Raw genomic sequence first — 12,521 nt, forward strand, 5'->3', positions numbered from 1 at the left:
CACTTACCTATATTCCTAGTCTTTCATTAACTTGTTAAACATTTTTAGATAGTTTTCCTAAACTGCCCAAGCTGGGCTTGAACTTGCAGCGTTCCTGCCTCGGCCTCCGTGAGTGCTGGGATTACAGGTGTGCACCACCATGTGTGACTGCTAATGACTTTTCTTAGCAATGCGGGAGAGAAAGCTGACACTATTTTCAAAATATTGTTTTGTTTTAAATGTGACATTTTTATTTTGTTTCTATTCAAAGTAGAGAAGAAAGGATTTTTTTGTGAAAGTGCAGTAAAAGGTATATCATAAAATTTATCGTTTTAACCATTTCGCAGTGCACGATTTAGTATAGTACATTGGTGTGCAGTCATCACTACCATCTTTCTGCAGGACTTTTTGCACACCCCAAGTGGACATTGAAACTGTCTGTATTAAGCAATAATTCCTTATTCATACGATACTTGTCCTTTATGCCTGGCTCCTTCCGCTTAGCATAATGGCTTCAAGGCTCCTACCATGGGTCAGAATGTAATTCCTCTTTATGGCAGAGTGCCATTCTAATGTAGGGAGAAGTTATGTGTTATTTACCTGCCATTTATTGATGGACCCCTGGGCTGATTCTGCCTTTGGGCTACTGTGGGTGATGCTGCTGTGGACACTGATGTTCAATGATGATGTGATGTTTGACACCTGCATTCAATGCTAGAAAGTCTTCTTTTCAAATAAATACCATTGACATTAACTTAAGGAAAAAGTAAGGTAAATTTCAGCCAGGGTAATATATTAATATGGTCCCAAAATGTCATAAAGATGGCAGATGCATGCCTGAGACCTGGGAGATTCTGAGTTAGAGAACGTCCTGGAGGCCACTGCAATGTAAACTGAGGGCTGAGCATCACTTGATCAAGGTCATGACAGCTGAGAGTTGGGAGGGAAAATATAGGAATTGTGGAAGGGTCCATTCTGGTCTTGGAGTTCCCAGCCGGAGAGAAATGGGAGGAAGGGAGGCCCGGGAGGTTGAGCAGCGAAGCAGAATTGTAGGCTTCCTGGCATTAAAAAGCAGCCCGCCAGGTAACTGACAGACCTGGCTGGCAGGTGGGAACCCTCACCACCTTGGAAATACTGTAATGCCTACCTTATTTCTCACAGTCACTAGAGGGCAGAGCTGGGAAAGTAACTCAGTGGTAGAGGGCTTGCCTAGCAGGGTAAGGCCCTGGGTTTGATCCTTCAGTATAATCGTCATCACTGAAAGGCAATCATGAGATGGTGCTGAGGGTACCACTTGGGACGCTCAGTTAGAAATGCAGATTTCTGGCCCAGCCCAGATACTGAACAGAACCACAGTGGTGAGCCCAGGACGCTGTGCCTGTGACACCCTGACTGGATAATGCTCATGCACAGCCCAGCCCACCCTGCCAACCATGGGGCTCTGTTGTCAGATCCTGGCAGACAGGGCTGGCACATGTTCACTGGTCTCGAGAGCCCAGTTCTGTGATAGGTTGAGTGAGGAAGGAACCAGGGCTGGAGCTTGAGGCTTGGCTTTGCTATCTACAGCCATATGCTCCTCCCTCCTCTCCCTACCTCAGCACCTGGGCTGTGCTCCCTTCCAGAAAATACTTGTTAGACTCCTTTCCGGGCCTCTGACTGCAGCAGGAGTGTTGGGGCCTGCAGAGGGAAGGCTGCCAGGTCTGGGAGGGGGAATTGTCCTGATCTTGCATGTGGACCCAGGCTGAAGGCACCCTCCATCTCTTGGCTGCAGCTCCCATAGCCTGTGTCCTCAGTCTCAGCCTGGGATCCCTGGGTCCTGAGGCCCAGTAGCTTTCCTTTACCCGCACCACGCATGAGTCATAAAGGAGGGGTCTCCTCTGAGTTCCAAGATTTTCCACATTGTGAGGAGATAGTTCTTCCATCATGGTCTAGAGAAGAGATGGGACTTTTCTAAGATCTTGCAGCTGAACTTGATGGTGTCTTCTGTGAGATTTTGTATGATTCCCTGGTCATACCTGAAAGATATCAGAACCTGGCACACAGGGAGCCGTCAAGCTGGATCATCTTTCAAAGTTGTCTAAACTGAGGGAAGGAAGTAAGAGTTTGGTACTGCAGATGATCCAGTCCTTGTGTATGGGCTATCCCTGGGGTCTTAGTCCATTTTCTGTTCCTATAACAACAATCACAGGCTGGATAACTTATAGAAAAAAAGAGATTTGTTTAGCTTTGGGTCCTGGAGGCAGGAAGTCCAAGAGCATGGTGTCTGCTTTTGTTAAGGGCCATCTTGCTACACCCTAACATGCAGAGAGCATCACGTGGCAAGACAGCACAAGTGTGTTGGCTCTGGTCTCTCTTTCCCTCTGCACATAAAGCCACTGATGCCACCATAAAGACCTCATCCTGATGACACATCTAGTCCTAATTACCCCTCTAACACTCTATGTCTTTGACATGTGATTTTGAGGGTTAAGTTTCCAACACGTGAATTCTTAGAGATGCAACCAATCAAAGCACTTGGAGAAGCGTGTGACTTTTGGGGACTATTCCCAGGGAGATGGCCCGTAAGTTATGAGCCACTTGCCCTCCAGCAGTTGCAGGATGAGTGGGCCATCACCAAGGGGCTGATCTGGGCAAATCACACAAATCAAAGTGTTTGAGTCAGAGCAGATTCTTGGGGTGGGGTGAAACAGTCACGTGGAGTTGGGGGTTATTTACTTAACTTATTTTTGAGGTTCTAAAGATTGAACCCAGGGTTGTTCTACTCTTGAACTATATCCAAATCCTTTAAAAAATTTTTTTAATTTGAGACAGGCTCTCATTAAGTTGCCCAGGCTGGCCTTGAACTTGTGATTTTCCTGCCTCAGCCTTCCAAGTAACTGAGAATACAGGCCATGGGCCTCCACATTCGTGAGCATAATTTTTTAAGAACAGTTTTAGGTTTACACTAATATTGAGAAGAAGACACAAAGATTTCCTGTACACATTTGCATTCACAGTCTCCCCCATTATCAACATGCTCCCTCCCCCAGCACTGTCACCCACAGCCCATAGCTCCATTAGGGTCACTTTGGGTGCTGAGTTTTCATGGGTGGGACAAGTGCACAGTTACCTGTACTCAGAATTGCAATATCATGTGGAGCAGCATCGGGGCCTTATAAATCCCCTAATCTCCTGCTCACCCCTCCCTCTCTCCCCCTGCATTTGCCTTTGCTAGGGTAACGTGGTTGGAACAATACAGTATGCAGTCTGTCGGAAGTGCTTCTCTCACCTAGTTATATTTTGATGTCCTTTTTTTTTTGGTACCAGGGATTGAACTCATGACCTTGAGCTAGCCAGGCAGGCACTATGCCACTGAGCTAAATCCCCAGCCCACCTAGTTATATTTTAAACTGCACTCCGTGAAGCCCCGTTTGGAGAAAAGAGGTTCTGAGCCCTCTGATGCCCTTTAACTGAACAGCTGTATCTTCCCCTGTTAAGGGATCTGGAATCCTTGTAAAATTTCACTTGAAAGCCACTATTCTCATATAACCCTCTTGAGACCCATGGAGACCAGAGAGGGGAAGACACTTGCCCAGGGTCACCCAGCCTGTCAGAAGCAGAGCAAACCCGGACCTCAGGACTTAGCAGGGCTAGTGAAGTTGATCCTGTCCCATCAGCCAGTTGTGAACCCAGCTGTCCCCATGACTAGGCCACTCCTGCCCCCGTTGCCCTGCCTCCAACTTTGGAGAAGCTCTGTGATGACAGCCAGGGACTGCAGCCAAGCTTCTATTTCCAGCTTTCCTGATCTCATGTCATCTTGTCCTGCTGTATGCTGGTTATGCTAAGGGCTGAGGCAAGGGAAGTGCCAAGACTTGGGTGTGCTGGAGCTCGGGGTGGGGTGGGGGTTGCAGAAGCTGCAGGGCACGCTGTGTCCTGGGAGCAGCTCTTTGCAACCGTGGTTCCCAGCCAGCTGTGTCCTTTTACATCTTCAGGCTGAGCTGGGAGCAGAGCTGGGAGCACACCAAGCACCTTGCAAGTTGCAACTCCGGGTTCCTTGTTCTGACACCCAGGAGTTTGGGGGTTCCAGGGCAGCTTGTTTGAGCCCCTTTATAGAAGAACATCGTCCTGTGCATCTCATTCCAATGGCAAGTCAAGAGGGAAGGTAACCCTGCCTTCCATCCCAGTCACTCTTCCATCCCAAACCATCACTTTTCAGTGAATAAGAGCTAGAGAGACCCTAGGGGCCTTCATACAAGGACTGCAAACCCAGGTGCCAACCGGCCACGGCTGTGCGAAATATGCCAGGCAGAGGGCAGTAGGGAACTGCAGGGCTGCTAGCAGCAGTGTTATATGGAGGCACTGTGATAGTCTCTCTCTCTCTCTCTCTCTCTCTCTCTCTCTCTCTCTCTCACACACACACACACACACACACACACAGGCGGAGGAGGATTTGGAGGACAAAACCACTAGAATTATGGACTTAATTCAACCCTCAGTTTTGAGGCTATGCTTAAAGCCAAGCCCCTGTGCTACAGATGAGAAGTTGTAGGTCACAGTGGTGTTCCAGAGCCAAACAACAGACTGTTTCCAGACCTCTTCTCATGTGAAGCTTGCCTGGCCTCCGCGCCCATCTCTGCTTGTCTCTCTGTCTCTGTCTCTCTGTCTCTCTCTCTCTCTGTCTCTATCTGTCTCTGTCTCTGTCTCTCTGTCTCTCTCTGTCTCTCTCTCTCTCCCTTTCCCTACCCTCTTCCTCTTTCCCCCCAGTACATACACACATCTTCCAGTTTCCCTGCCTTGAGAAATGACCAGAGCCTCCCGCTGGCTGCCAAGCCCATTCCTGTTCCCTCCGTGTCTCATCACCATCTCAAACTCCCACAGGAAGTGACAGCTGTGAGTGAGGACAGCAATTTCCACTGGCTCTCTTTCTCCTTCCCTTAGATACCCACACTGGGCAGGCACATGGTGACCGGAGAGCTGGGCCTCCTCCTCTGCAGATGGTACCTCCTTTCTGGCCCTCTCCCACTCTTGTTCCCTTTTTTTTTTAAATTTATTTTCAGGTACCTAATTGCCTCTTTTTTTGTTGTTGTTGTTGTTGATTTGTTTTTGCAGTCATGGGAATTAAACCTGGGGCTTCGCACATGCTAGGCAAGTGCTCTATCACCAAGCAATATCCTTAGCCCTTTATAAATTTTATCTTGAGAGCAGGTCTTGCTGTATTGTCCAGACCGGTCTTGAACTTCTGGGCTAAAGTGACTCTCCTACCTCAGCCTCCTAAATAGCTGGGACCACAGAAGAGTGTCACTACAACTGGAGATGTATCCTTCTTTAATATCTGCAGGAGCCAGGCCCTGCTAGTGACCCACAGTGGTATCTACTTCACTCCATGAGGCCCTCTTTGCTTTTTCTTTCAACTTTCAGGAGACTTTAAATCTTAAGTTCATTGCATATCTCAGTTCATAGTACACTGCAATCTTGGATTCACAGAATGGGCTTGTTTTCATTGATTTTCCCTTCCCTTCTCCGCTTGCCTCCCTCTCTGGACACTTATCCTGATGCACGTAAGGCATAACTTTGTTTGTGTGTGCTCCTGTAATATGTGTGTCACCTTTCTGTGTGCAGCTGTGACTGGGCGCATCTGGAACAGGGCTACCAGAGCTTATCCTGTTTATTTCCTTTCCAATCTGCGTGATGTTAAGATTGGGCTTGGTCTCTGCTTCCGGTCATTGCCCTGTTCTACACAGAATGCAGCAGCTGCTTTTCATCCCCCTGCTCCTCAGTGAAGGATACGAATGCGACCTCCAGCTCGCTGTCACCACAATCAGCACAGCAGTAAGCTTCTTCAGAAGGGTCCTGGGTGGAGCTGTGAGGCCATCTCTTCGGGATGTGCATAGCCAAGAGCTGAATTGCCGGCTCAGAGGGTCTGTGCAGCCTTACACATGTGTTTTGTGTTATTTGGTTTTGTTTGGTGATACTGAGAATTAAAACCCAGGTCATTCACACCAAACTACATACCCAGCCCTTTTTTATTTTGAAACAAGGTCTCACTAAGTTGCACAGGCAGGGCTCAAACTTGGGATCCTCCTCTTTCATCTTCATGAGTAGCTGGAATTACGAGCATGTGCCACTGCACACAGCTCTTTCTCAGTTTTCTTCTGTTTTGTGGCTTTTTGAAACAAGATCTTGCTATGCTTTTCGACTTGTCTTAGACTTAAATTCATAATAATCTTCCTGCCTCAGCTTCACAGATGCTGGGAATACAGGCATACACCACCATGCCTGGCTTTGTAAGGTATTTTTGGTGATGCCAGATTATTTCTCAGACTGGTTTTGCCAAATTGTATTTTTGCCATCCTTGACCAGTGCTTTTCACTTTCTAGCTTTCTGGGTTTTGCCAGTTGAACAGTGTCAAGTGTTGCCCTTGTTGTCTTGATTTGGGGGGCTATGTGTTAGTGCCAATCACTGGATATACCACTTGAGGACATCATGGCAACCCAGTGGGGCAGCTAGGATGCCAACCAAACACAGCAGGTCCTATGTACAGTTCTGTAGCTGAATGACTTCCATGAGTTCACATAGTGTGGGATGGACATTTGAACTCAGAGTCCACACTGTTAACCATCAACCTATTACTAGCATGTTTCATCTCTCTCCTGAAAATACCACTTGAGCCTACATTGTGTGTTCTTGACAGGGCCTGTGCTTTGAGCCTCTTTGGAACCTGGGGGACTGACTTCCCTATGGGAAATACTCAGGAAATAATCAGAAAAGCGCAGGCTTGCAGGAGACACTCAAAGGCATTGCTTAGAGTTTACCTGGAAGACCACAGGGTACAAGACGAAAAAGAGAACTTATGTAATCTGTGTAGTTTAGAGGTTGTCATGGTAGATAGGCATCCCTGGGCCTCTGGGTCCCCATTCCCATTTGGCATCTAGAAGCATCTTGTCATTGAGTTGAGGAGCAGAGTGGTATTGGGAGGGAGGTTCGAGGGGAAGAAAAAGGGGGAGACTGAAAGCAGTGAGGGGTCAGAACCCCCAAATTACTTAACTGACTGGGCTTTTCACCCAGTTGGTGAAAGTGAGGCTCAGAGGGGCAAAGAAATGTGCCTGGAGTTACAGGCAGAGCTGGGACCCAGACATGTCTCTGGACATGAAGTTCAGAGCTTTTCCATTAATTTGTCAGAAGTTTGTAGTTGACAAGTGAAGAAGCACTTCTCAGTGAGAGCAGGGCTGGAAGATTTGGGGGGTAGCAAAGATCCCCTTTACTTTCACATTTCCGTCTTGGACCAAAGACATATAACTCCCATATTCCATGAAGAAGCTATCTGGTCAACCAGGCCTAACTCCAGACCATCCTCTGCGAAATGGGTAAAATAATACAAGTCTCTCAGCATTGTTGGGACAATTGAAACAAAGTAGTAAATAGAGACACCACCATCCCCAGCTCAGTCCCAAACCCTGTCCGAGAAGACAGGATGTTGCGTTGGTACACAGAAGAACTGTGTGAATGGATCGAGTTGCTTGGGTCTAAGTTACAACATCTGATTTTCCTCAAGGAGATGGAGATGAATTTGTGTTGGAGAAACCAAGTTAGTAATAGTCTTTCAAAACCTGTGGTGTAATGTGTAGTGGAAATAGAAGTGAACTCCCCCAAAGATTTTTGGTTAGGAATGTTTTCTCAAGTTGGATGTGGAAGGTGGTGACCCAAGGAGAAGGGTGGTTTCAAAGAGGACCTTCTAAAAATACTGCACAGTTCGCAGAAAGTCAGGGACCACTCCCCTGCAGTATGCCAGACAGCTCCACAAAAGAGGAAATTGTCGTGCTACCCACACCCTCTCTCGTTGGGCAAGGGCACCTCGAGGCTGGTTTGAATTAGTCAAAAAGGCAGAAGAAGTTGGAGCTCTGGAACTAGATAGCTGGTTCCAGTCCCAACCCAACTCCTGTCTCTCTGAGCCTGTTTCTTCACCTGAGAAATAGGAATGCAGAGAGCTTTGTGTGAGTTAGACCAAACCATCATGTCATTGGTACCTAAACTCAATGAGTATCTGTGAATTCTGGTTATGTGTCATTTCTTTTTTTTTTTTTAGAGGGAGGAGGGAGGGGAGGGGTTTTTTGTTGTTGTTGTTGTTATCTGTCATTTCTATGGGTGGAAAGATTCTGTGGTATACAGGAATGCACCAGAGACTAGGGACCAGTGAGCCAAATGGACTGGTCTCTACCCTTGAAGGGCCTTGGCTTGTGCTGTCAGCCTGCGATAGGGCAGCTGGAGTGGAGTGATCAGGGTCATCTCTGCACCAGCTCTGTCTGGAGCTATGGATGTTGAAAGAGTCCAGTTGAGGTCCCCTTGAAACATTTCCCAAGCATGAATAGAAGCAGGATGTTTGGCTCTGGGAGACATGGGTAAGTTCCAGGACAAGATGTGAGTAAATCTTGTCATGGGTGGAAGGAAACTATAAATTGTGGAGATATCTGGCTTGGGAACCCAAGGTCTCAGCTCTGATGCCCTATGACATAACAAACTTCCTTTGATTGTGTACCTCCGTGAGGCTGGCACACCACACACAGCCGCCCTTGCCCTTTAGGTAAGGCCCAGACTTCATTCTCCAGAACTAATGGTGAAAATACTGATATTCATAGAGGGAGAGTGACTTGCTTAAGGCCTCACAGCCAAGATTCAAGGTCAGGCTCCTCTTCCTACCGCCCTGAGCACATCAGAAGTGCTGAAGAAGCACCTTTGCTCTCTTCCTTTGGCCCCAAACCCAACCCCAACCCCAGTACTCAAGGCCAGGAGCTGCTACCAGTGTTATTTCCCTGCACTTCCCAGCATCCCAAGGGAAGACACCTAAGTATGACTCCCCTTTCAGGCAGTGGACAGTGTGCCACTATGGAGCTGGGGCCTCTGGAAGGTGGGTACTTGGAGCTTCTTAACAGTGACGTCGATCCCTTGCACCACTACCACTTATATGACCAGATGGACTTGGCAGGAGAGCAAGAGATTGAGCTCTACTCAGGTGAGCACTCCTCCCTCTGGCCTCTCCCACCCCTCCCCACCTGCAGAGGGCTGCAGACAGCACCAAGGGCAAACGCCGGCCTCCAAACTGGTCAGCACCACGAACAGCTCTCGTGTCTGCGTGGAGATGCCCTCCGAGCCAGGGTGTCTCCCAGCCCCGGCTTGCCTCTCCCTCCTTCCCACCAGCCCTCTTCCCAGATCTCCCCAGCTTCATACAAGGAACGTTTCCTCCAGAGCCTGACATGGACACCATCAACTGTGACCAGTTCAGCAGGCTGCTATACGACATGGAAAGGGAAGAAGAGACTGGAGATACGTACCCCAACATTGGTGAGGGCACATTCTGGGCCTGGGACTAGAACAACCCAGGGGAAGGGCTCTTTCCTCTCCTTTTAAAGTCTCACCCATTTGCCATGATCCAGAGCAGGCCCGTCCTGCAGAAATCACCACAAGGGGGATGTGAGGACAGCCAGAAGAATGGAGCTTCCAGACAAAACTGATCAGGAAGACAGATCCTTCACTAATGATCGCTGGCAATCTCCCTTTAGTCCCTCTGCCTCCATCTCTACACATTTTTCTGCCCTTAGCTCTTCTTTCTTTCCTTCCTACAAAGCCCACATCACACATTCCTCTTCTCTTCTTCCTCAGCTACTAAAACAAACTGGTCTGGTATTCAAAATACCTACCATTTACTAAGTGCTCCTAGGACATTAATTGCTGCAATGCGTTATTGTACTGACTGCTTTAAACAACAAAGGACATCCATATCATTCAAATCTGCTGCTTACAGATGAGGAAACTGAGGTTTAGAGAGGTGAATCATTAGAGATGGTAAGGGGCAGGTCTGAAAGTCTAACCCAGCTCTTCCTCATTTTAAAGTCCCCCCCCCTTTTTTTTAGTTCTAGGTATTGAACCCAGAGCCTTGTGTATGCTAGGCAAGTGCTCTATTACCAAGCTATGTCACCAGGCCCAAGGTCCACATAAAAAGTGGCTAAGGTTGAGAGATTTGTTAAGGTTTTGTGTGCAGTTTTAAAAAGAGGTATGGATTTCAGAGAATGGCGGAATTCTTTGAGGAGAGGTGTGGTTGGTGTTGCTGAAGCTGCTGCTGTCTACTTTAGAGGAGAGGGGGACGGGGATCCCTCTCCACCGGGGTTACCACTATCTCTTAAGGGACTTTGCTGAATTAGAAAAAAGGTGCACCTGCTTTTAGATGATGCAGTCTCTAACAGGAAGTAACAGCTTGGCCACCAAAGCACAGTTTTTATTTCTGTCCCTACTTACCCAGGGACAGCGTACCCTTTGTGGGCTGAACAGCTTGCACAATTGTTCATAATGGCCCTTTTCCTGACAACTTAGGATACACTTAGAAGATCTGTGCTTGGCTTGAATGTGGTCAGTTTTTCCCCCAGTAGAGTTAATCCAACAATCCTCAATGGCAGAAATGGAGAGGAGCAGTAACTGTGTGCCTCAGATATTACAGAACCGAGAGGCTGTCTGGTTCCTTCCCTTGCTGGGAATCTAAAATATTTAGAGCACCCTCATTTCCTCACAACCGGAGGCAGTAACTAAGGATCCAAAGCATTGCTTAGGATCTGTAGGCCCTTTTCTTCTTCTTTTTTTCTCTTCCAGAGCATCTCTAGAGGAAGTGGAAGGTGCTGAGCTACTGTGTGAAAACCTTCCCCAAACTGTTCCTCAAGTCCCTGGGTTTCCCCCACGCTTCTAGAAGGCTAGGCCCTCATCTGGTGACCTGTCATTGTGGCACCCTGATACATTACTTGTCAGCTTCTATTTGCACAGTGCAGGTTGAAGCTTTAGTCATCTCTAGGTGTTGTGAGGATTATGGGTGGAGCACTTAGCAAAGGAATTCACACAGAGCAAACCCTCCGTAGGTGTTGGGAACCATCCTGCAGCCCATCACTGCCACCACCACCGTCAATGCCACCACCATCACTCAGCTCACGTGTCTTCCATGGCTCCCCGCTGCTTTTCATAAAACCAAGTCCTAGCTTTCCCTGTCGTGAAACTTCTGTGCTGCACTGATCCCTCATGTCCTGAACAACTTTCCTCACTGTCCCCCCCACCCAGAAAGCCATCCACTCTTCCCTGCATATGGTGCCCCTTCTAAAAAGGCCTGGCTCCAGGTCCCTTCCTCTGGGAGGCCCTTTATGGCACCACCCGTTCTACACTCTTTCCTCTGACTTGCCACCATGAGGGCTCTTTTCCCACTGGCTCTGAGTCACATGTCCTTTCATAGAATTGACCACTGCACTGAACGCTTTAAATCACTGTCGTGCTTCCCTGAGTAGCAGGCTTTATTTGCTTGCCTAATGCAAACAGAGGGATTGGGTAACTGATCCAAGGCTGTCCGGTTAGGATTAGAGACTAGAAGTAGAACCTGAACTCAAACCCTTGCCCACTGTACTACTCTCCCTGTACTACTTGAGGGTTCAGGAGATATTCATGGACACATCCCTCACCCCTTCCATTAATTTCATACTAAAAGCTCATTAAGGATCAGTGTTCATGTATTCATTTGCTCATTTATAACAGTCAGCAATGCTGTTGAACTCCTACTGTGTACCAGGCCCAGCCTAAGACTGAACACACAGTGGGTCTTCAACAAGCTCTTGCTGATTGTGATTTTCCTTGATTGCTCAGCGGAACTGGACCAGTATGTGTTCCAAGACGCCCAGTTGGAGGACCCTAGCAAGGACATTTTCAGTAAGTCGGGGTTGGCAGGGCTCAGCCTGCATCCCTTTCTTGTCATTGGGGAGCATCATCGTCTCTGGTGACCACCCCTCCCTCTAGGAACAACTTGGGCTTGCCTGGGCTCACCACTGATTGTGAGTTGTCTCTGATCTTTCTCCAAAGTAGAGCACATAGGCCTGGAAGAAGTGAACAGTGAGAGTGTGGAGGTGCTGGAGGAAGCAGGGCAGAGAAGTCAGAAAAGATGTGAGTAACCCCGCCCCGACCCATCTGGCCTGGCCGGAGGCCTGGCCCTTTCTTGGCTCCAGAGTCTGCTGTGGCTCCCAGCTGCTTCCCTTGTTAAGTCCTGCCTGCCTCACCTGACCTTGGGGCCCTGCTTCACCACCATCACCACTGCTCACTGCTGACCCAGGAAAGAAACAGGCGGCCCAGGAGCACATGGCCATTCTCCCAGTGAGGTTCTGCGCCCGCTGATAATTATTTCTGAAATGATCCTTTGTTCTCTTCTGCCCTGCATGGTCACTGAGGTTTTCCAGGGAGGCCTCTTCAAGCACAGGTCTTAGCCTCAGCAAGAACTGGGTTAGAATCTTGGATCTGTTGTGTATGGTCTGTGTGACCTTGGCCAGGTACCTGCACCTCTCTGAGCCTTCTACTGTGTCTCTTTGCCTCTTTGGTCTGTCCTCACATGGCAGCTGACAAGAGCCTTTAAAGGCAGACCAGGCCTTGCTACGCAGTGCTTCCTACGAGGCCTGTAGATCTGGTTCTTCCCCGTTTGCCACCTTCCCTTCCCTCCCCTCCCCTCCCCTCCCCTTCCCTTCCCTTCCCTCCCCTCCCCTCCCCTCCCCTCCCCT

At 48.5% G+C, this 12,521-nt stretch overlaps 1 protein-coding gene across 23 annotated transcripts in view; it reads left to right on the forward strand.

Annotated features, from left to right (window-relative positions):
• The window catches only part of Ciita (class II major histocompatibility complex transactivator), a 54,620-nt gene that overhangs the window by 13,394 nt on the left and 28,705 nt on the right, over positions 1–12,521 (forward strand). For 11 of the 23 annotated variants that reach the window (XR_010039839.1, XM_063226537.1, XM_063226517.1 and 8 more), the window contains exons 2-5: positions 8,819–8,965; positions 9,151–9,294; positions 11,623–11,685; positions 11,836–11,916. Coding sequence is in view for 22 of the 23 variants with exons in the window: in XM_063226537.1 (XP_063082607.1) it covers positions 8,819–8,965; positions 9,151–9,294; positions 11,623–11,685; positions 11,836–11,916 (435 nt within the window). In the remaining variant the exon portion in view is untranslated. The remainder of the gene's footprint in view (positions 1–8,818; positions 8,966–9,150; positions 9,295–11,622; positions 11,686–11,835; positions 11,917–12,521) is intronic. The other 12 variants (XM_063226524.1, XM_063226532.1, XM_063226521.1 and 9 more) reach the window with 3 other exon arrangements.

Source organism: Cavia porcellus, unplaced genomic scaffold, assembly GCF_034190915.1.
Source record: "Cavia porcellus strain 051 isolate PalLab524CR breed Dunkin Hartley unplaced genomic scaffold, mCavPor4.1 scaffold_16, whole genome shotgun sequence".
In the NCBI taxonomy this organism is placed as follows: Eukaryota; Metazoa; Chordata; class Mammalia; order Rodentia; family Caviidae; genus Cavia; species Cavia porcellus.